Source organism: Astatotilapia calliptera, chromosome 16 (assembly GCF_900246225.1).
Source record: "Astatotilapia calliptera chromosome 16, fAstCal1.2, whole genome shotgun sequence".
Taxonomy (NCBI): domain Eukaryota; kingdom Metazoa; phylum Chordata; class Actinopteri; order Cichliformes; family Cichlidae; genus Astatotilapia; species Astatotilapia calliptera.
Window position 1 is genome coordinate 21,197,535 of NC_039317.1, and position 25,772 is coordinate 21,223,306.

The window sequence follows — 25,772 nt, forward strand, 5'->3', positions numbered from 1 at the left end:
AAAGGAGCAAGATGCTCAACAGTTACTTTAGATCTTTATTCCTGAAGAGATTGGGTATCATACAATGTCTTTGATGCATTTAGAGAAAACCAGATTTCATGGCATGGATTCAGTCAACAGAATGAATATGGGGCTGTGGTAGACCCTGTGGCTATATAAAGATTATAGTCATTATAATATTATTGCTTTCATCACAGAGGAGGAATATTATGGGCCCCTAAAACAAAGGTTATGATTTTCTTATAGGCCCGGTAAATCTAAATAGTAACACCTAAGTTGAAATTCTAAAGGAGTGTCTTGTATGACCACACAGGCCTACTATAGATTGTATTCTGTTATATAATGAAAAATGTGATTGCACAGTACTAGACTACTGCCCTAAGCAGTCAATTTAAAACAGAATGCCCATAAATAGGTTTTAATATCACAGGGTATAATATAATGATTGTTTTGTGCTTATCAGGAACAAATATTCAATCTTTCAACTTAAGTGTTACTTTAATAAGTGAAACTCATTGTGCCCAGTTCCGATAGGTCATATGAGGCTGATAATGCACTCCTACGTAAATGTAAAATGCATCATTTAGCAACATATTTTGTATTTGATCATCTAATAAATTCATAAAATCGCACATGGTAAAATAGTCTATATATGAAATGCCAAAAATACGGCTGTGAACAAACATGAAAATGGAAACAAGGTAATATAGTTAAGGCTAAACATCTTTGTCTATTACCTTTGTATAGCTAAGTCAATAAGAGAAGCATGCAGTTAACATAACATTGCCACGATTTTACATTAAACAACAAAAGCAATCAACTCAAAACAAATGTATGTGCCTGTCGTCACCACAAATTAGAACCATGTAATGTAGGTTTTCCATGTTGTAAATCATATGGCTTTGTGCAATTGTTCCACCGTCTGCAAATTCATTAATGAAATTCTTTTTGTAAAATAATATATCAATAAATGTCATGCCAGAAATTATTTAGATTCTGTTCTACATGCGCTGTTTCTTACATGCCAGATTGTGCTAATTGTACATCATCCTTAAAAAAACAACCCAAAAAAAATCAGAGGTCTTTCATCAGAGCATGTACACTTACATCCAGAGACAAATGTGCTCAATTCCATCCCCACACTTTATATAAGGTTTTTGTGCACATATTCTACATTTCGTTTAATATAAGAATATTGTCCATTAATAAATTAGGAATAGTACAAGGACTTCAGTTAGGGAAATAAAAGTGGATGGCATAATTTAAAATATGTTGCCTGCTTTATGTAAAGCGATCTGAATTCATCTTTCTAAGTTTAGGCGGCAGGTGTCCGTCCATCCTGCCCGCCCCTCCTCCAGCCAGTCGCTGCAACTTTGGAGGTAGGTCCGCCACTGACTTACTGATGGGCTCTGTGCTGATCTTGGAGGCCTTCCCACCCTGCTTGTCGTCAGAAACGCCAGGAACAGAGCTGATTCGCTGCAACTTCATGGGCAGGTCGCCAAAGCTGTAAGTCATCTCTGAGGTGGTGGAGCTCATTCTTAGTAGCTTCTTAGGCAGGCCGTCCCGCCCTGTGATCTTCTGGAGCTTGGTAGGCAGCTTGGTGGTGCTGTCATTGTCCTCCAGGGTCTCCAAGCAGTCCAGAGAGCTGTTCTTCTCCCCGCTGTTGCAAAGGGATGGAGCCATGAGGGGCGAGGAGAGAAGCAGGGCCTCCTCCTGTTCCTTCACGCTGTAAGGAGGGGTGGGCACCTCGAATGTAGCATGAAACTGAGAGTAGTCCACTTTAAAGAAACCTTCTTCCAAAGATATGACCGGGAAAAAGCGATGTCCCCACAGAACCTCGTCCTCGGTGTACGATGTCCTCGCTTGGCAGGTCATTCCTGTGACGAAAAGACAGAAGACCCTTTAAGTTTCACAAATTATGTGTCACTGACTTATAACAGTACAGTTAACCCCAAAAATTTAAATATGAAATATTTCAAGACTCCACTATTATACAGCAGAGCCCTGATTTAATTATGTGCTTGGCACTCTTCCATAAGAGCCAATATGTTATTCACCAGAGCTATTTTTAGATGACAAAGCAAACAATATTGCAAACAAAACTGCCTCAATGATTAAGCATTTACTGTATTACAGAGCCAGCTGCCTAAATAAAAAGCTTAATTGATTTTCCCTTCCTAAATGTGATGTTTATGAGCAATTTCCAGGCTAACATGAACATTAATTAAAAGTATAGTTGAGTAATTGGCTGCACGTGTTTTATAAGAATGAAAAAATAATAATTACAAAAGTCCAATTTTAATTAAAAATGATGATTAGTAAGGAACTTCCACTGCACCTGTCATGTATTCAAAGAGTACAGTGCATATTAATATTACATTTACTCTTTGGTTTAGCATCGTCTTCACTTATGGCAGTCCAGTACAAAAATACAGGAAAAAAAGACCTCAAATCCACTCTTATTCTCTAATTCTATCTGTCCACGCCTTAGCAACTACAACAGATAGAAGTAATATTTCTTTTTAAGACATTAAAGGGGAATCAGATGTTATGCAAAACACACATACACACACACACACACACACATACAGACAAAAAAATGTTCATTATCCTTTTTCATGACATTGTTAAGCCAAAACCAGCGTGACAATTTGGGTAAAAGTGCTCAATTCTGTCCTTTGGAGATTACAAATTAAACCACAATAGCCTTATTAGCATGTGTCTGCCTTGTGTGTGTACTTGTAACCATGCCTTGCAAATTTGGCACATGATAGCAGACTATTATACATTTGGAATAAATGTTCCCTCACTGGGGAATTAAAATCCTGCTTCAAAACTCCCCTCGCATCCTCAGAAACAAATTAATGCAATTAGAAAAATCCCAAGGTTTGAATTAAACAGCATTAAACATTTGTTTTCATCCAAAGTTATTGGATGCTTGTAAGTGATTACTCATCGTCATTATTCAGCAGTAGCTATCAAAGCCATGTGTGCATTATGTCACACTCCCCTGCTTACAGGAAAGCCTTTTCTATCCCAGCATAGTTAACATTCCACTGAATAAACAATTTTAATTTCTAGCTGAAAGTGAGTGCAGAAAAACTATAATTAGGTTTACATCTTGAACAAAATACTAAATTGGTTATATCACACAGCTGAATGGCTGGGACATTCATGTTAAAACTTGTTGAAATCCATCAGGAAATCAGCAACTGCGGTTCATAATTATCACACATTTTAATTACCAAACTAATATTGTTCTAGCAGCGACATTTGGGTCCAAACTAAGAGAAGCGCTTATTCACAGTGAGACACTGCTGCTGATTGCGAGGATGTCATCATCGAAACTAGCAGCATCTGCGATTCCGCCTGATTCCCAAGGTCATAAAATAATTCACTGATAACAGCTCTGTACACAATCACAGATGTGAACATCAAGTGCGTTTAGGGTATTCAGTGTATTACTTCTGCACTATTGCCTCAAAGTCCCCGAGCCTTTTGGGCATATACAAATGTGCTGCAGTGAATAAAGTGGGCAAAGCTAATGAGAACTGTAGGGCCAGAGCGATAGAGTTAAGCCTGAATGGAAATCTTATTGCATAGTGAACCTGTTAAATTTCCGCCAGCCAAAACACAGTCGCCATCAACAGGCGTGCAAACACCGATTGTGAGAAAATTCTGGTGGAAAATGCTTTCAGATTATAGCTTTTGACAGCTACTTAATCACCACCACAAATGAGCTGCACCTTCTTAATCAAACATGTCGCTCAGTGCTAATTGGACATTGATACTATATCTAAAAGACTACAACACTCTTTAGTTATTATTTTTTAAATCAAAGGAGTGAAAGGGGTTGCTACAGTAAAAACAAAATCCAAATAGCTTCATCTTACATCTATTAATAACACTATCGGCCCTGCAGATAGTGTAGGAGTTACTGTAAGACCTCTGTCTCTGGAAACCCATGAACCCTGCAGGCCTGGGGCCGAATCCCTGCTCAACCTGTTCCCCTTCCTCTCAACCCACTCAGCCCACTACGGCAGAAACCTCTCTGATGTCAATGATCTAATCCGCTGTATCATCCTTCAAGAACTAACAATAGCACCAGGCTTAATCAAGATCATTAATATAGATTTCAATTCCATACATTATTCAAGAACAGATACTTGAGCCATTGCATAATTGTAGACACTGTTGCATCAGATATGTACAATTGTGTTGCTAAAGACCTGCTGTTCTGCAACGCCCACATTCATATGGCCACACCATAACAGACACAGCAGTGATAATGAACTGTGCACCTCGACTTTCAGTAAGGCCAAGACACTGCAAATTTGTATGGAAATTTAAACATTATGCTGTGTATATCGAAGTTTCGTATCAGTTAGAGAGGCAGCCCTAGATCGAGTAACAGAGTGCAGTTACACAGCCTAAAATAGCAGCAGCAAGAAACCATAAAACCTCATTTAGATATTTTTTTTACAGTTACTATGTATCATTGCTAAAAATAGAAATCTACTCAAATGAGAATGCCCATATTGGATTGTACAATGTATTACTGGTAAAGCCTTATGTAACTCTTAAACACACGCCTGCCCAGAACTCAGCGTTTCTATGGAAACAAAACTGTAGAAATGTGTGCATGTGACAGCCATAAAGCTTTTTCTCTGCTTAGTTTGGTCAAAAGTAACAGTGACACAACACAAAAGTCTCTCAACAGCTGAAAAAAAAATGCACAACCCAACTGCTCAGAATGGATTTTCCACTGAGGACGGGCTCAGATCCTCAATATGGCTCCCGAGCCAGACCAAAATAGTTTTATTGTCACTGAAATGTGACCTTTTACAACACAAAACCACACAGCTCAAAAGTGTCTGCCTTTTGGTGAAGTGGGGAAAACATATATTCTGGTGACATCTCATCAGCGAAGCCCAAAACTCATAATACAAATGTCATTTTTAATAAAGCGCAGAGCAATTTTCTCATCCCCTTTCATCCATCACTCGGGCGGAATATTGCACTGTTTCCCTCGGATGATCTTTGCGGCACGCACGTTCTGTATCACACGAACGGGTCATAAATGCACGCGAAGCAGGGGTAAAAAAAAAAAAAAAGAAGAAGAACACAACAAGCAAACGCACAAAAATAAACATATCTGTTGTGCTCTGTGCTGCTGGGAACAACAGCAGGACGTCACAGCAGAGAGGGGGAGATAAAACACCTCTGATATGTGGTGTACAGTGTTGTCACTGAAACTTAGGTTTATTGATGTTACCAACACCTCTATGTCAAAAAAGTGAAAGCTAAAATAATTTTGTAGTCACAGTTTTTATACTGTATGCTTGATATAGTATAGGCTTCCCAGTTATACTGAGTTGGTACCACTGGAACTACGCTACATGGATTTTTAACCACTTCTGGGAAATTCAAATTCTTTTTATTCACCCCATCACTTCAAAAAGAACAAGTTGCAGTTAACATCCATGGCTGTCCTGATTAAAATATTATCTTTTCTTATTAAAATATGTACATTGTGAGAGAAATTTATAGGTGGATATGAAATATTAAAGCCACTATTTCAGCATCTGTGAAAATGTAAAAATAAATTGTCACAATCTCCCCTTCTGTTTCTGAGTTATAGCATTTAATAATGGTGAGAAAAGATCATCGCGCCACAATGAAGTTGATAAAATTCACTTATTCACTTCACTATTTCATCCGATCAAACATTTATGTGTAATTATTTCAGTTTCGCATTTACAGCCCAAAAGTTGTTTTGTGAAATGTCGTTAGCATCGAGGCATAAAAACGATGTGCTGTAACAATAATTTAACCTACCTCTATGAGTCATGACAGAAAAAACTGAAAATCAACATAATGTTTGAAATTTTTAATCCAAAAATCACTAAAACAGCGCTTTCCAGCTTTTCCAGTATTTAGATTTTTCTTTCTTTTTATGATTTTTATGATTAAAAAAAAGTAATTTGAATATGTAGAATTTTTTAACTGTCCTTTGAGGAGACACAATGACTGACAGATTTATTAATTACACTAATAATCATAATAATAAATCAACCTGTGGTCAGTTTCATTCATTCTTCAGTTCATGTAAACAGAAAACCGTCAGGTTTCACCAACTCTGTTAAAGAAAAGAGAAGCCAGAAGAAACTAAGTGGGGGAAAAAACATCACTGGAATCAGTAAAGAGGCAATTCCTCATTCAGCCCATTAGGAGAGAAATTTGTAACTGTGTGGATCCATTACACTTCTAATTTCAGTAAATCGTTATCTGTTCCCTTCTGTGACTCTGTATAAGGCAATACCAGTATATTTCAAATCCTCTGTGGAGTGGCTCTTCTCTATAAAGTGCTCCGCAATAAGAGATTCTGAACACCCCTCTTACAGATTCTCTGGAAGACAAATCAGGGTCTTTTGGCTGTTTTATCAACAATACACAAGTTTCACAGAGGAAGACCTCTCTGTTATCGACTTACAACATCTTAAAAAAATGTATCTCTCCTTTTGTCTGATTTTTTTGGTGTGTGTGTGTGTGTGTGTGTGTGTGTGTGTGTGTGTGTGTGTGTGTGTGTGTGTGTGTGTGTGTGTGTGTGTGTGTGTGTGTCGATAATGCTGTTGCAAATTACTGAACCACCTCAAAGGCACTTATGCTGGCAGGCAACATATGGGGGAAGAGGGTAGACTCGGATCAAATTATTATCTGCTTTCAGTCCCTCAATTAACCTAAGCGAGTGGTACAAGAAGTGCAAAGTCCTTTAGTAAAAGTAGCCGTTCGACTAAAGACAAATACAACAGTAGAAGCAGAAGTCCCACATTGAACACCGAGCATCAAAACGCAGACAAAGTTAACGTCTGACTGCTGAACATAGTAAACAGAGCTAAAGATGATTTAGATTTTCCATCTCCACAGCTGTGATCTGATGTCATTGTTGGTAACATAATGAGTCCATCTGTTACATGCTTTAATTCTTACTTTATTATGTATCGCTGAAACAGGGGTAAAAACTGCATCTCTCTTCAGTTTTGATTGACAGTCTTTCAGATAAGAATCATTTCCCGTTTTACCTCAACATGCCAGTATATTGGTTGTTGAAAAAAAAGTGAAAGTCACAGATGTTACTTAGTGCTGACTTTTATTGCACAGCTTTTTAAGAAAGATTATACATTCCCAAATCATTGCAACATTTAAACCAGTATTATTACCTGTGAACTTTTTAAAAAACATTTTAAGGATCTCTCTATTCATAAAAGTATCCCTACATTGCACAGTCTGTGTGATATATGGTATTTTGGGGCCTAAATTGAAAGTATGAAACCCCATCAGAACCGCCCCCCTTCAGAACAGGACTCACATGATATGTAATATTCATGTAACAGCATGAATAACATTTGAATAATCCTCTGCTGAACTCAGGAATGTTGCACAGATATAAAAATGCAGCTCATTAAAAGTAGATTTCAGAGAGGAGAGAACATGGAAAACAGAACGAGCATGCAGATCTTCTTTTGTCATCTCAGCAACAACCATGTTTGAAAATCAACTCACAGGTATTTTGCTAAACCCTGAGGAAATTAGTAGAGAGCAGTGAGATGTAGAGGCTGCCTGTGCCCTATCTGCACCATATTTAAAATATTTCACCGACTGACTCCACAATTGAATGAAAAAAAGAAGAACAGGAAATCGCGTCAAGAATAAGCTTTGAGATTTAGGCGCCCAGAAAGCCACCTCAGCTTGAGACTCTAAATAAATGCACTTTTGTGATAAGACAGAGCTAGCTTCTTCTCTGGGCTAACAAAGTGAAGCGGATTGACAGCAAAGATAAAATGGGTTCTTTGGTGACTGGAACAGAAAAGCACTGTAAACTCAGAGGCAGCCTGCCAGTGTTTCTTGATAGTAGCTGAAAAAAAACAAGACAAGTGGTATTCACAGACACGACGGTCTAAAAGAAGCTTATCCAGGCTGGAAAAGCTGCAGGATCATATCCGATTGGTACTCGGCTCCGTAAAAATCACCGCTGCAAATCTGCACTTGACACACTGAGGACAGAGTAGAGTCAAGGGGCAGACGTGAGAGCAGAGGCCTATTAATTTCAGCTCTGTCAAATTATCTAGGCAGAGTCTCGATCTAGATTTTCAAATAAATAAATCAGAGCTATTGTATGATTAAACAACCCACAGCCACCCGGCAAACGACACTCAAAATTGACGGCTATGTGAAAATGAAGGTTTATTCAAATGACTTCTCATCTGAGTGCTAGTCAGAAGAAGAAAAAAAAAGGGAAGGTGGGTGTCAAAGAGTTCTTCGCAACCTCATATTTAGTGACAAAATCACAAATAACCTCCTTATTCCTCGCTCACTCTCTGTCTGGCTCTCCCTTTCGCTCAGTCACTCAAATGGTTCTACACACACACACACAAACACCAGCGCAGTGCTGTCAGCAAAGTCCCCTGACAGTCTATCACGGCTGTGGAAACAGCTCAAGTGTTATGTATGAGAAAAACGCTAGCAAAAACAAGCATGAGAATCTGGACATTGCACACACACGGTCACACAACATTATTCAAGATTCAGCCTTTTATCTGTGCGCCGCTCCTGTCAAACATTTGCTGCAGCCGAGGCTATCCGCATCACGTCTTTGTCTGCAACGCGCGATTGCGAGGTATAACAATTAATTCATAATAACTGCTCTGTTCTTCAATTAAATCAGGGAGGAGCATTCCCCTGTCTGTATTAGGTCATGAAAAACTGAAGAATATCAGAGGATGATGACGATGGATGCCATATCTGCTTGCTGAAGAAAGAGAAGTGCAGCTCACAGGTCTGAATAACATGTTTTTAGTTTGTCACAGCTATTTTTTTTGTAAAATTTGACTCTAGTATTAAATTTTTCCTGCAACACAATAAAATTTCTTATTTGATAGTGATAGTGCTATTGCGGCCACAAGTCCTGATCAGCTGTTTCTATGGTGACCACAATCAACTGGTAAACTGTAGAGAAATCCAGAAGCATTCAGTGACCTGTTTTTCACAGTTGGACTTTTCAAGGATGCAAATAAGTCCCCTCCCTTCATTAAATACTGTTTTAGTGCGTAATCCCTTTGTGAAGATGGCTTCAAGTTGCTTGCAGCTCTCAGATTCTATTCCAGCCCCACAGCGCGGGGCTCAGCAATGAGAACAAGAAGGAAGCTGATGGAGGGAAAAGGCAGGGGAAGTGCACTGCTATGGGGGAGGGGAGAGACTGGATGCTGTGGCAATTGCTTGAGTGTGGAGGCTGTTGGAAAGGGAAGGAAGGAAAAGGAATAGGAGCGGGGCTGCCAAGCATCTCCACGCAAGGTGGGGTGTCGGGCAGGCTACAGGAACATATGGCTGAGGGCCATTAACACAGCCAGAAGAGCGCATATTACCAAATGAAGGCAAAGCTGATACCGTCGTAAAGGGACGCAGTTGAGCAAAATGCCAATCAATGGATTTCCTTTAGGCCAAAAAACCTTTATTGTTCATACAGGAGAAATCACACTGAGTAGGTGTCCACACCAGCTGAGAATATGAAAGATTTGCTTCTCATTATAAAGTATATTGAGTTCAGAAACGATCAGAAAGCCAATTTCTTTCCTTAAAACAGACTGAATGAGTGAAAGAAGCTATAATCTCATATTGATCGCCACTATTAAATCTTCTTAAGTCATGAAAAGGAGTTACAGCTAAGAGGGGGGCAGACAAAAGAGGGATTTTCAAGCCTTAAGAGATCTCGCTTGGATGGTATTAAAAGGAGTAAAGAATCTCTATTGTTTTTTTCAAGTTTGTCACTTGAGCTTGAGAGCGCATTATTCCAGTAAACTAAACCATGTCTGAGCGGCAAAAATAGAAAGAGACATCCCAGAGGAGGGCCTTGCAAGAAGACAAGCCTTCAGAACAACATGTTCATGGGGCTCTGTGTTTAGGCCTCGGGATTGATTCACCTGCACTTCAGGGACGGTCACAGCTCCGCAAATCAATGCTGCGAGTGCATCACAACCTTCTTTGGGGTGATAACCTCTTAAACAAGCATAACAACGTAACACTTGCCCTGAGTGTCTGTCCTCTATTATGGCTGGAGTCATGTCAATGTTGAGGTCTCCAGTTTGTGTTATTAATAAAAATAAAAAAAAGAAGTGTCCTCACAACAAAGTGGCACACGCATCTTCTGAGAGACAACATCTACTCAAACCAAGTCAGTTATTTCTCGCACTCGGAGTAGAGGCAAATATTGAGGTACTGCTATTTTATCGCGCAGGTTCATTCCAGGTCTGCCACCACACCTCTTCTACCAGTGATTTATTGCCATCCAACAGAGACTTGACAAATCCCTAAAGACACAATTACCGTGCTCACCCCTTGGGATGGCAGCATCTGAAAGGGATAATGAATCCGGTATGTCATAGCTAGTTCGTTGCAATGTCCATTATGAGGGGTTCAGCCCCAGAGCAATTATTGTATGTGCAATAGCCATAAGATGTTAATCTTACACGTCTTCCAAGAATATCCTTGTTTACCTAAAATTTGCAATGCTAATGTCGCAATACGACATGAAGGAAACGCATTTGTGCAGAGCAGCAGTTGCTACAGGTGTTGGACAAAATACGTTGAATACATTTTAAATATAACATAAGCAAATCAGCTTTGAAATAAATCTGTCTGATGCCTATAAGGCTTAGGCTACGAGACGCTCTGACTTGTTTCTATGATGAATATGAAGCTTCAGTTTTTCTTGTTGTTGTAATGGAGTGAAATATATTGCAAATAAAACCCAATTACCCAATCCAGTGCAACTACAGCATAATCTAGACTCAGACTTTAGCTGAACCAACACCTCTCTGACATTCTCATAAAATGAAACGGTTTGCTTCATAAAGTTAGTTCTTACTGTGGGACTAGTGTGACGCATTGCATTAAATTTATATAGAACTTTGTGATTCTGTGTCATTTCTTTTTTCTTTCTGGATGTGTCACAGCTACAGATCTTTGAAGTTATTCATTTCAAGTGAGAAATACATGCAAAACCTGATTCTTTACTCAGGTACAATAAAGCAGTTTACAGTAAAGTGGCTTTTGAAATACAGTACATAAATGAAAACACAACTGAATTCATTAAATATTAATGCAAAGTGAAGCTATACTGTAGGTAAAGTTTATATAGGAAAGTCTCATTGAAAATATTTAAAGTTAAAGCTGAAAGGCATCCAACACGTGGTTTATCTCCTCAGCTGCACAGGTGGATCTCTGCGGGGACAGACACCTCTCTCAGGAGCTCTCACCCCGAGCACGTTAGATTTAATTGGAAAGCCTTGCTCTCACCTGAGCTGCGACTCTCAACTTCTCCACCGAACCCACTTTAACCCTTTGACCCGCAGGCCCGAGACAGGGAGCATGACACTGAGATGAGAGGACATGCTCTCGCTTCAATGACTCAAAATGAATTATGGTCAGCTCCTCTGATCTTTCACAGCTGGCTCATAAACGGGGTTTGCGTCTGTAACTGACGTCAGGTGACCCCAGACCTCCGGGGCAATGGCCTCTTGCTCATATGAATGAAACTGTGAGGCCTCTGGCGTAAAAGAAAGGTCTCAGTGTTCATTTCAATTACTGCTGCTGCTGCTGATAAAGCACAGATCAAGCCATGACATTGGCTGCTCTGTTAATCAGTGGCAATGAATGTTCCCAATTAATTATGCTGGCTGGCTTTACCACTAGACAGAGTCTACATCAAAGTGATTATTACTCTTAATTTCATTTTCCAAGTATGTGTATTTGTTGCACAACAACTTAATTGATGATATTATATAACTTAATAGTTTTTCCTCCACACAAATCAGTATTCATTGTTGTTTATTTACATAAAATGAGTGCCAAGCCTTTTTAATTCCTTTTTTATTACTGATTCCACAATCTGATGATAAATCTCGAGCATCTGTTTATGTAGACGAATCCAAATGCTAATATTTTCTGCATCGTGTTTTAAAACTTTAACGCATGCCCAAACACAAACTTCATTTATAACAGACACACTGCTGTTCCAACAAACTGAAGGTAGAAGATTCATCATTCAGGGCTGATCTCTCCAGTCAGTATTTATACAGTATTTATGCATACAAAAGCACATGAATAAACATTAGTAGCTGCTCCAGTCTATAAGCAACCACCCCTGCCACCTACACTCATTTAACAAAAAATGAGCAGATAGCTGGGTTATTCTATTTTTTATTCCATAACAGTAATTCATGACAAATCTTTGTAGCAGTATGAAAAAGAGGGGGCCGAAAGAAACCTTTGCAAACAATCCAAATCAATGCACAACTTAATCGATGAAAAGAGAGTGCTTTTGATGTTTTACCCATAATTTCCTTCATTATCGGCCTCAGAACCAAATCAAGAGATGAAGCGTGATTCAGTGTTTCATGTACGACACAGAGGAAAATCATTTCGAAACACTGAGATCATTAGTTAGTGCAGTAAGCTGAATGCGTTTGTGCCCGCGGTACAAAAGTGATGCGTCACCAGAAGAATGAAGCAAAATCTGAGTGAAAACTGAGAAGAAGAAAAAAAGTAATCCAACCAACTAAATGACATCTAAGAGCACCGAGTTCATCATGAAGTATAAATCCTGAAGAACCTTGGCAACTGTGCTTAAAAACATTTCTAAATATGACCTATATGCAGCACTCTATGAATTTCGCAACAAGTATAATGATCACACTCCACAAATTTGCATGAAAGTCACATCTCTCTGAAAAGATAAAGAGTTTATGCTGATGATACACTTTATGCTCATGAATCACTGCTTTTCATAGCCGATGAGTGAATTTAGAAACACTTTTCGGAGGTTTGCGAAGATTTCAACACTGTTTTGCCGCCATGTTAGACTGAAAACATAATACAAAATTTCAGGGACAGACTAATGTGCTGACTTTCACTTCTGTAATGAAAATGAGGCCCCACGAAATAAATCATTAGCTTGTTTATCGTTATTTATTACGTCTCTAATCTGAAAAGTGCATGGTCTTAAATTACATAGATGCACATTAGCTCCGTGGGAAAGAAAAAAACACAGCATTCGCACAGGAGCGCTGTGGAAATCATGAAATACATTTATTCGCAACACACTAATGAGTTTCATGGCTACAGCAACCTAAACGTCTGTTACTGGCAGCTACAGTTTATTTTGAGCTCTCAAGATTCACCTCCACTAACGAACAGATTGCCTCTGGCTCGGTATTTAAGCCTTCGTAGTGCTGAGCAGCATTACTGGTGTTAATGGGACACTTATCTAAACTTCTGATGTATTTTAAGACTGCATGTAGTAGTTGTGATTCATCTGGCAAGTCAAACTCAGGTCACCATCCGCGCTGCAGCAGAACAGGGAAAATGACCTGCAGCGCTATTAATATGTCATTATATCACAATTTGTTTCTATTTTTCTGACATTCAAGATCAACTTTTTTATATATATATTTAGAACAATACTTGTCATTTGCTGTGCTGCACAACAGCAGACGTGCGGCATGTCATACCAGGAAAAAAGTGTGACTGCATTGTATTTAGGTGGGCTGGGTTTGGGGCCCTGCTATTGTGTATGCTGGCTGCCTGGTATGAGATAAACTGTTGCCCATGAAGAGTATGATTTCAGTCAATATGGGTGATGCAAGGTATTATATGGTAAAAGATAACGGGAGTCATACTGGAAATCATGTCAAAAAGAAAAATAACAGGGTTAGCTATCAGATTTTTTTAAAAGCAGCTCTGTACATTCATATTCTGTCTGGTGCCTGTATTATATTCTGATGCCTATACTTGTTTAGCACAAATAGTAAATGAGCTGGTTCTTTTATAGCACGTTTCCACTTGCTCTACTTTCCTATCTAGCATTCACACACACTTCAATGAAAGCACTGGAGAGCAACTTCAGTTCAGTATCTTGCCCAAGGATACTTCAGCATGCAGACTGGAGCAGTCTGGGATTGAACACCAACCTTCTGAGTTGTAGTTGACCTGCTCTACCTCCTGAGCTACAGTCATCCCAGTCCCAGCCTGTAGAAACTACATTTATGTAAAACTAACGTGAATTATTTTCTTGAAAAATATGTTCTTTCTGACCTGTGATTATATGTGACACTCGTTTTAAAACACATAAACAGATTTTTCAAGAAAGGGCTGGTTCAGTTCTGCACCTCATCTTGGAGGTAATTTAAGTGGATGGTTGAGTGGAAGGATTCAAAGTGAAGGGCTTTGACACTAGAGTTTGCATCCTGCATATCTTGTTGTTCAAGCCACTTTAAAATTATTCTGTATGAAAGCAAAACCACGATCTTTCCTCACATTCAATTAATCCCAATGAGTGGTTGCACGTTCATCAAACTATACAGCCCGTACTGCAGACCAGGAGCATGCCTTGCAAGTTAACAATTTGCTGATGTTAAAATGCATTTATAGAAAACAATCAGAGTATCTTTGTTTATTTATTTTTAACTAATTTCATATTTGAGGTAAGTTCATAAGTAGAATATTTTCTGTCATTTCATTTCCTCCTTATGCAATTCCTTTTAATTGAGTTTTATGCATATATTGCCGCTTCACAATAACAGTCATGTCAAGGTGTTTAATATCATAAGGTAAGTCCCTGCCCAACTAGAGCTAAACTCTAAGGGATGAGCCTGTATGATCAAGCACTTGGCAACTGTGGGAAGGAAGAACTCCATTTTAACATAAAAAACAAAACCCTCTAATAGAACCAGGCTCAGGGATGGGCAGCCATCTACTTCAAGAAACAAAAATGAGAGCACAGAGATACAGAGTCAAACATTAATGCCGGCAGAGAGAAGACAACATTAAACGCAAAAGTCCAAAGGTGGTGTAGAAACACATGAGTGAAAAATGGTGACAGAAGAAGGAAGGTTCAGGGCATCATGGGAAGTCCCCGACAGAGCCTATTGCAGTGTAATTAAGCCATGATTTAGGGTGACCTGATCCAGCCCTAACTATAAAAGGGAAAGTTTTAAGTCTAATCTTAAAAGTAGAGAGGCTGTCCATTTCCCAAATTCATACTGAGCCAGTTCTTCACAGAAAATGAGAGGAACTTTGTAGCTGAAGGCCTTACCTCCTATTCTACTTTGAGAATGTCTGAAAACCACAAGCCTGAAATCTGAGAGCAAAGTGCTCTATGGTGGGGTGTTATTGAGAATGATTTCAAATTCAGTTAGATAGGTCATACAAAAGGCCTGAGTCAGGCATAGGTAGATGATAAATGACAAAGAAAACATTTTTTATGTGTTTGTTTGTTTTTGATTGGATATATAAGAGTAAAACATTCAAATGAATTATAACTCCTTTTAGGTCTTTGTAAGCTAACATGAAAGATTGCTGCCACTCCTCCTCCTGGGCTTATGCTTCAAGACACTTAACAGTTAGTATAATGTGAGGGGTTTGATTCATTTAAACTAATGTATTATTCCTGCCATTGCCAGGTTTCTGTAAAGCAACATAAATCACAACTGAACAATTATAAAATCATTTACTCATAAGCATTTAGAAGAGAGAAATCTAATGATTATAAAACCATATTTCATTGTTTTGCTCTTTGGTGCTGTTTCAAAAGTCATTTTTAATGTCATTTTTTGTGTTGATCTATTGTAGCTGATCTGGGAGCAGTCACAGTCTCTGTGAGGATGAGGTTTTGGAGGGATAACAATAGAAGGGAAGCTGCAGAGAGGAGCGTAAGATTGCAAGTCTGCTTTACAGTCCAAATTCTGGAATGTCGGGTTTTGGGGAAGTTTTACGTATTCAGCCATTCTTCTAGAAATGGGAGCAGCACCATCCAAAGTGGGATGGATCTCTCCTAATAAGACCAGGTTTTCCCCAGAGAGTTTGTCAGGTGTCTATAAAGCTCACATCATTTTCTGGACCTGATCTAGACAGCCAGAGGTTGAAGGACAGCATGCAGCTGTACACGTACACGTACACAATTATAAATATATATTTTAACTCAAAAGTACAGTTTTTAAATGTAATGTTGCTGAAACAACAAAATATTAAAAAAAAAAAATCTATCTGATCGAGAAATCACTCATCTTTGGAAAAAAGAGTTTATTACAGACAAATGGCTCTTTCCAAAATAAAAGCTATACTATACGCTTCTTCTGGGCTATATTCTCAGCAGCATATTAAACATATCAGGTCCCCATAAGGAGAATCATGTGCTAATGGCTGTCTAAATGACTCGGGTAAAGTTTGTAGCAGGCATGCTTGTTGTTTTTGTCTGCTTCCACTTGTCTTTGCACTAGGATGATGTCGGTGTAAATGTGCAGTCATATGTATTGTGTTCCCACTAGTGCTGTCAGCGTTAATCTTGTTAAAATGACATTAACGCCATAACGCCGCAAATCTCCGTTTAACGAGTAACCGCGGATCGCCCCGTGCATTGGGCTGGACGGCGTCAACACGTTAACAAGCTAACTGCGCTAACGCACTGGCGTGGCACGTCCAACATACTGTTTTACTTTCTAATGTCCATGACACGCTTACCATCAGGGTCATACTTCACATGAAAACCAAAATAGTTCCAAACGCCAGATCTGAATGAGGGTGTGAGAGGTTCAATTTCGGCTAGCGTTGAGGCAGCTGCCATGTTGCAACTAGCTTAGCTTCAGCTTGCGCTGCGCTCAGTGGATCTGCGCAGATCTGTGCAGATCAGTGCAGCCTAGGCGGAGTAGTCGAAGGCAGATCCACTGAGCTCTCAACACAGACAGCATCGTCAGAAGGAAAGTTGATAAAATAAATTTAAAATTTTGTATTGTTCGATACATATGCGTACCGAACCGAAAGCACTGTATCAAACGGTTCAATACCGATACGAGTATTGTTGCACCCCTAATATATATATATATATTTTTTTATTTTTATTTATTTTATTTTATTTTTTTTTTCTCAGCAGGTGTGTCACCAAGTGGGGAAAATCAATTGTGGTTATATGGGCTATTCTTGCTGCCCTGTTTTCATCATCGCTTCTGTTTTCACACACTGTCATCCAAATTGTGGACTTACTACTTTTTTCCAATGATTTATCTGCCCACATTGTCCAAATCAATCCGCCCCTGTTCTTTTAATTCTTTGCGATCTGTCAATCTCCCTTTCCAGCTGTCCTGACACCCCTCGTCCCTGTCGCCAACTCTTTGAGGTTGTCCAGAGCACCTCATCCAAAGTCTCGTCACTCATCTGCTTACTCTGCCTTCATCTGAGACTCACTGAAAAGGACTTTAATTTTGCATATTCAAATTTTTTTGTGAAAAATCTTTTTTTGTTGATTCCATTATAAATAGTATACTGCTAACTAATTCTAGTAGTAAATAAAGAGAAAAAATAACGTGACCACTAATATCTTCGGTTATGAAAAAATACAAAAAAACGACAATCTAAAACTTTATGTATATTTATATGTATTATCAGATAAATAAATTGAGACTGTAGGCAGGATGGCTTTGTTGCAGTCTTGCTGTATTAACAGTTTCTATGAGACAAACTCTGAATAATCACAAATGGACAGCGAGTGTAAACGGCCACTAGACCACTTGCCAGGATTGATCTGGGACTCATTAGACCCTACGTCCTCTGAAGGGTGTTCTCTGCTTTCTCTGTATTATTGCAGGGTCTTTATCTTTAAATATAACACACCTTGAGGAAACTGTTGTTGTGATTTGGTGCTATATAAATAAAATTGAATTGAAATGAATTGTGCAAATACTATTGTGTTCTGAGACAGCCTCAAAAAAGGCAAAACAAAACAATACACGGGATGTATTAGTGCAGGATATGGTAGTCCTTTTTCTCACTACCCTAAATAGCTGGAATAACCCGTACATCTTGAGCCATTTAGGGGTTTTTTTTTTGCTCAACCTTGCTAAATAAATTTTTTGCTTCACTGGCGACAGACAATAAATTTGACCTTCTAGCGGAAGTGATGTAGAAAAAATCAGAGCACGATTGGTCAGCGAGACACCTTGGAGACACATAACGACACATGACACAGGTCTATGGTGACTGAGCCACGCTTTTCACACCTAATTACTCTTCAGTCTGACTGTTCGAAATGCATCTTCACATCCAGTTTAAACAGAGTCCAGCATGCACAGAAAACGCTTAAGCATATAATAATCACTTTTTCCTGCAGACCCTACCTTATTGAAAGTGAGCAAATATTTCTGCCCTACAGTCTTAGTCTATCACAGACTGTGCATTTAATGTCAAATGTATAATCACATATGTACAAAATGTTATCATTACTCTAAAAGGACAAAATGCATTTGTATTTATTAAGCATTGGAGTTATACCAGAGTCGCAAACATCAGATATTAGCTGGTTTATAGTCATTACTTGTTATCCACTCCTGCTGCAATAAATTCCTCCTCTTTGATCCAAGCACCTGTCAGGCCTGCAGTGCTCGAATAATGCTGAAATAACTAAGCCGGGTATTATTTTACAGAGATCCAGTAAGTAATAGGTGGATGAAGCACACACAGACACAGAGCCTGACGCGTACTGCTCTGTAGCCCATCACACTGCTAAAATTTCTTGCTGGGAAGTAAATTGGTGTGTGTTGCTTCTATTGATTGTTTGACATTATTCCTGTTAGCGCCATTAACTCATCTAAAACTTGTTACTACAAGCCTATGCTGTTTTTTTCTAAAGCTAGTCTGCTCTTCTGGCAGCATGCACAGTACATTAACTGCAATTTATCCTCTGGAGCACAACTGGTATTACTGCGGAAAAGAAAAAAGATAGGATGCCACGAGACAACCTACACGTCTCATCTGGAAGCTGTATCACATTGAGGCAGTGATTAAAAACACCTTAGGCTCTTGTTTAAAAGAGAAGAGGGTAGGCTTGTGCCTTTTTGCACAATGTAGGGGTTTTCTGAGGTTACAGCAAAATAGAACAATTCTGAGTTCCTTCACGCTCTTCTTTTCTTCTTTTGTGCGGAAAAAGAACTGACAAAATATTTTCGTGTGATCTAGAGGAACGAAAGGTTAGTGTGTCAAAAAGGGTACAGTGTTGTGTCTGTTATTATCTAATGGGAAGCCCAACAGCCCAGTGATGGCGAGGCTTTAATCTGGAGAGTATTTTAACTCATGTTCCAGACAGTGTTTTTCCACGCATAACAAGAGAGAGAGAAAAAAGAAAATAGTGGGGAGTTGGGCAGCTTCTTCACTAGTAAACACCAAGCCTCATAAATATTTCATCTTATTCTTTCTCTGCTGTATCACCTGTTCTGGAAAGCACTTTATGGAAGAGTAACGCCTCTGTGTGCTTTTCACATTTCAGAGGAGAGTCTCCTTGATGCCAGGTGGTGTCAACAACTGGAAATTAGATTCATGTTTAAAAAACATGTTTACCCAATTTATTACCAAAATGATTATATGATTCCTATACCATAAGAATATAAAAAATATCTAAGTTTAGGTGCAGTGCTGCAATCCTGAATACTTAAGGAGAGGTTGCCATGGAAACAGAGTTACACTGGCCAGAAATGAAAGCGTCTGAGGATTTAGACTTTCACTGTACATCAATTTTTAACTATAGATTGTTTCTACATCACCCTTCTCACCAACTTCACGTAACCGCAAGTGCTCCTCCATACAGACACTTCTGTGGAATACAAACGTGAGCACAACAATCCCCCCAAAAAAACAAACGGATGATGCGATGACACATGCTTCAGCGACAGCGTAACGCTATAAATATCTGCAAATATAACAATGATGATTTTTATCGCATTGCTACACTGCAGATTTGCCGCACTTGCTTAAAACAGCGAGTTTTAGTTGTCTAGCCAAATGTGCGACAGTCACAAAAGATGTACAATCACAGCAAGATGAAAGATTAAGATTTAGATCATTTTACACCAGATGTTTAGTGATTATTTATTTAATTTATAATGAGACATCCTCAATTTGTCTTTCACAGAATTAAGTCTGTACAGATGCTGCGTACTGGAATATATTAAAACGTAATACAAACTGCAATATATTAACACAACTCAATAATGTGCAGCGCACTTTCATCTATGCAACATGCCAGTGAAATGACGAATCATAAATACTGCATGCCCTGAGCTGGAGGGTCACAGTGAGCTCAATCTTTGATACAACTGCAATAAATTGCTATCATGATTATCTATCAGGAATTGAATGTCTATGCTAATTACTGTCTGCAGTGTTGGCCTGCAAGCTTCCCTGTCACATCTCCATATGCTGTTTTCTCTGAACCAGCCTATTACAACTGCTCCTGTGTTCACTCTGTAACACTGAGGGAGCTCGCCCCACTCTTACTATAGCAACTGTGTCAAATAAATCGTCGAATTTAAAATGACCACGGTGGAGAATTTTACTCGGGGCATTGCTCATCTTGTGGAAATGGAATTCCCCTAATTCTAAAGGGACCTTAGAAAGCAAATTATCATGCCCTCTGAGAACAGCATCCAAGAGGTAAGAGCTGTTCAGGCACAAAGACGGAGGAATGGAATTTACTGCAGATGACAAAAAGAAAAGGTGTAAAACCAAAACGGTGACCTGCTAGAGCTTCAAGTGTTCTGCACTTAAGTGTGGTTTAAAATTCTGCCTAACTTCTCAAAGCACACAAGGTGTTAAAATTCATTTAAAGCCTGCAGACAAAATTAATCATCAGTGATTTATAAATGCCAACCACTTTCATTATTAGCAGCTCTGTGTGTTTGCCAGAGAAATAAAAATCAATGAATTGCAATCAAGAGGTCAATACCAAGTCCATTTGGATGTCAACCATTAACACCTATGAAGAAGCTCAATATTATCCATTTCTGTTACAGAAACACATCAAAGTACTTTAGCACCATTAAAAAGACAATCCAACATGCTCCTATACTGAAGATGTAGACTGCAGCTATGACTTGAAGTAAAATAGGCTACAAGCTGTCATTTTCACCACAGCAAGCCAACAAAAATGCATGTTTGCTCTTACTCACCTGTGGTCTCCACTATTCCTTCTAATATAACCACAATTTCAAACTGCTCTGTTTGCATGGACCTCTGGGAGAGGTCGTAGAAGGGGCTTTTGGTGTCAATCACATGGCAGATCGTGAGTGGTGAGACGAGAAAGAGCTGATCTGCTCCGGTGCTGAAACCCACGTCCAACTCCAGCTGATCCAGCGGAAGAAACTCGCCTTCGGGGGTCTGGCGAGACTAAAGAAGCATACAGAAAGTGACAGAGAACTCTTCAGTAGAGAGAAGGAAGGGGTAAGACAGCTATCCACAGCTTATCAAGAGCCTTTGTGTAAGCTTTTCACATTTTATATGCAATCAGATCCAACCAGTCTATCAGGAAAATTACTACAATTTTCTTAAATTAAGGCAAAAGAAGGACACATGCTCTGAGAATATCCATTTTAGCATAGATTGGAGGTGTCACTGACTCTTTACATGTGTAATTAAATAAACTGGATTTAGTTTGATCCACTTGATCAAAGTGGATTCACCTGCATTAAACTCACCTGCCGTGGCTTATTTGCCCCTATGGAAAAACGAACAAACAAAGCAAAGCAAAAAAGCAACTGTCATCATTTACTAACATGGATGTTGTTGCAGTGTGGCGTATACGTCTTTAATGTGATAGAAGCTGCAGGCTTTTTTTGCAATGTTTCTGCTGTATTGTCAGCATACTCTTGTCTGTTGTTATGGTAGTGGATGTACATTTACATTATGGAAAGTGTTTATGAAGCAAAGCAGTAAAAGGCATGGGAAGTGACAAATAAGAATATTCTTGTGTAGAGAAATGAACTCATGGACACACAATGTTATTACTAAGGTGCAGGCCGCTTGGAAAAAGTTGCCAAATTATTTTTTACTGTTATTGTTCTTTTTGTAATTGTATTATAATTCCTGGAAACCATATGCCTTTTGTGTTTTGATTTAGGGTAGGTAATGATCTTCCTGGAGTTATGTCACAAATGTGGTGTAACGTGCATCCACTGCAGTCTATGAAATTTGGAAATACAAATGAGGATTTGTCCAACAGATGCCTCGCGGCTCTATGAACAGTTAGGAGTAGGCTTAAATGTCAGTGTGTAGGCCTTTCTGTATCAGTTTTCTAAACAACTCATGAGGTGAACTATGAGAAACACTGGGGACAAACCCAAAAGCATCATCACTCACTTTTAGCAATTTGCAGCGGATCTGTGCAGAGACCATATGGCTGTTACGCAGGTTCCCGACCCTGAACATGAGAGTTAGTTTTCCATCTCGCATAGAAATCGCCGCATGTTCACTGAACATCAAAGTCTCGGCCCTTTTCTTGGGCTGAGACATCTTGATAAACATGCAGCCGATCAAAAATGCATCGACGATCGATCCGAGGATCGACTGGAAAAGGAAGAGAATGATCCCCTCGGGGCATTTGTCTGTAATGTATCTGTAACCATATCCTATCGTGGCCTCGGTCTCTATGAAGAAGAGAAAGGCTGAGGGAAAGTTATAGACATTGGCCACACATGGAGTGTACTTATCATTGTGGGCTTTGTTGAGGTCTCCTCTGATGTACGCGATGAGCCACCACATAGAGGCCATGAAGAGCCAAGCGACTGTGTAGGTGAGGATGAAAATAAATAGATTCCAGCGCCATTTCAAATCTACTAGTGTTGTGAATAAGTCTGAGAGATATCTGCTGGTTTCACCACCCAGGTTCCCATGCTGGACGTTACATCGCCCGTTCTTGTCCACGAACCGCTGCCTCTTCTTCTTTTTCTCTGGGGGAGGCTGATTGAATCCAGACCCGCTAGATGAGGTGGTCACTACCTGATAATCGTCCCCAAATTTCTTTCGAAGTGCAGACATACTACGATGACAGCAGCGAAAGAAATAACAAATGATTCAATGTTTTTTTTTTCTTTTTTTAAAGTCTGGCTTTTAGTTGCTGCAGTCGTTAGTGCCCGTGCGCAATGTCTCCTTTTTGGGAAATAAGGCGATAAAAGTGCGATGTCTTCTCCCGAGTTAGACTTGCATCGTCCTCTTTCGCCACACACTACTGTTGCTACACTCTACAGCCATGAAATATCAATAATGGACGACCAGCTTACAAACCCCAAAGATAGAAGCCATATGAAAAAAAAAATAAAATAAAATAAGCGACGCACAGGATAAGGTATCCAAGCGCGCCAGTCGCAGTCCAGGTTTTAGAGGTTTATCAGTTGCAGCGTCGTGGATTACTCATCGCCAGTGAAGGTTGGGGGGTTATATCGACTTGTTCAAAACTGTACTCACGAAGTAAGTTTTCATTGGAAAGTTCAAAATCCTTAAGTGGTCTATAAAAGACAATTATCTCTGCGTAATTAGTCTGTGGAAACGGTTTCCAAGATGAAAACGCTCTTTGCGCACTTGCGGCTGTGTTGGAGATAATTCGGTTTCCAGTCCTTCCTTTGCGATCTCTACACATAGAAGATAAATTGCGCCCAAGTATATGACTGTAAAAAATGACGAGCTGGAGGAAGAAAATCACTGTCCCACTGTCGTCATTTGCTGCTGCGCGCATCGACGCTGTTTGCCTGGTTCTTTTCGGGCACCTTTTCTCCTCTCTTAGAGAAATATCGACTGGATTCTCATAGTTCAGCGGCAGAGATCCACCAGATGCTCTTTTGGCTGCTTAAATCATTCTTTCCCTTCGATTTCCCTGTTCGGCTCCTGCGCACTTCCACGATTTCAGTGATGCACTCACTGTTGCCTAGTGGTACTACAAAGACAGACAATTTGGAGGAGGAGGGAAGAGGATTCGCCTGATTTGACAGGTTTTTTTTTTTCGGGTTTTTTTTTCAAGTGATCAAATATGGGAAATTGCAGTCGAGATGTCTTGATGACTTTCAAATAATTGCACCGAAAGCAACATTTTAGACTCCAATAATGGAAGAATGAACCCCTGGCTTAGAGATAGATTGCCAATAACAGTTATTAAGGATATTATAAATGCCTTTTGCGTGTTTTAAAAAGCTACATTTTCCTCCTGCAGCTTATCTCTATTTTGCAAAAAATAAAATAAAATAAAAAGTTGCCAAACTAATGCTCATTAGTCTTTTTAAGCAAGTAACCAGTTTAAGGAAAAATCGTCCCAATGCCAGTGAACATTTTGAAATGTTTAGTGGCTATTCTTCTGGGTCACCTGTACCGACAGCCACAGCTGACCCCCACATTCATCGATCCCATGGGTGACTGCACCCGATCTATGCTACACACTAGATCTCTTAACAGAGTAACACCTTCAGCGGTGTAGTTGCTGTCACTCCCAGCAAACTCTTTTAGATCTCAGGAGGACAAAAAAAGCTGAAACCAGAATTCACCCATCATATTACCAAGATCAAGGCCACGGGGGAATACACCCACACCATAGTTACCCAGGCTTTCTCTCAAACACATGAAGCAGGGTGAGCAGCCTAAAACAAACAGCTTGTCTATTGTATCTCCATCTCTATTATTTTCTATTTTATTTTTGTGATTATGTCTTTTTTTCTTGCTAAAATCACAATTACCCCTATCGAAGTCAATGATGTGTGCCTCTTAGATATTAAAGCATTAAAGCAGGATACACACTGCATCATCAGCGCAACAGCAATGTGGATTGATTCGGCTGTATTCATTTTCACCCCAGAAAGAGTAAATAGATCAAATGAATAAATCACCTTCTGAATCAGGCCTGACAGTCACCTACACATCTTGTTGCATCCGGTGTAGTATCACACACAGTCATCTGTGAATATCAATCATTTGTTTTGTATTTACTGCCATTTCATGCGGTATCTCTTGATTTTGTAGTGTAAATATCTATAATGGCCTGTTGCTCCCTTTTCTTTAACCCTTTCTCAATGCAAAGTCTCTGCTAAGTCAGTCTGGTTCCAGGCGAAATCTACCTCCCCTAATATCTTTTATGTCCCTGTACTTAACCACATGATATTCCTTGTCCAGTCAGAACCCAGCAAGCCCTACTGTACCAATGGTAGCTTCTAAAAACAGCACTAAGGCCTGACATAACTGTTTCCAAATGAATGATTGCATGGCAGCACAGAGCAAAGTTGAGATGCCTCTGAGCACTGTCTGCAAGGCACTGTGATTCAGTCCTCTTGAGGAGAACACACAGGAAAAGATTTCCCCATCAGTCACCAGGCCATCATAATTGCCAGGTGAACATTGGCTTCAGCTTCTGCACAATTCTGTGCTTTTATAATGAGTGCAGGGGGACACAGGTCACCCAATTCCTGCATTCTGGCCCTCATTAAGAGGAAAAGGCTATTCACATATTTGCAGAGCAAAAAATATGGCTATTAGTTTGGATTGGCCATCAGCCAGCCAGCCAGCACCACGAGCTAGAAATTTTTAATTGCTGTATTTCATACATATGCTCACTGAAACAAAAGTCTGTACACTACTTTTGTCAAAGTGTCTCTCCTGCATGTACTTCCAGAAAAAGAGCAATTAACTCCAGGATACAGTGGAGCTTTTTTAATGACAAAGTCCCTTTGGATTATCTTCAGTGTTCATGATTTAAAAATCCCCTGAGGCCTCCAAATCAAGAGAAAATTAAATGTTCCTGATTAAATAGGCACCGAGTAAAGTAAGAAAAAAAACACTTTTTTTTATGAATATAAAAGAGCCAAAAGCCTGTGTGCTGAACACAGCACCCTGCACACAATGCACCCAGTGGCTTACTAACAATG

General features: G+C 39.4%; 1 protein-coding gene across 1 annotated transcript; it reads right to left on the reverse strand.

Annotated features, from left to right (window-relative positions):
• Window positions 1-17: 17 nt before the first annotated feature.
• Window positions 18-23,802, reverse strand: kcnj3a (potassium inwardly rectifying channel subfamily J member 3a). The gene is made up of 3 exons (XM_026145052.1): window positions 22,231-23,802; window positions 21,045-21,261; window positions 18-1,877 (listed from the first exon to the last, which is right to left on the reverse strand). Exons 1-3 carry the CDS (start codon window positions 22,906-22,908, stop codon window positions 1,282-1,284), a joined length of 1,491 nt encoding a protein of 496 aa, XP_026000837.1. The 5' UTR covers window positions 22,909-23,802; the 3' UTR covers window positions 18-1,281.
• Window positions 23,803-25,772: the final 1,970 nt, after the last annotated feature.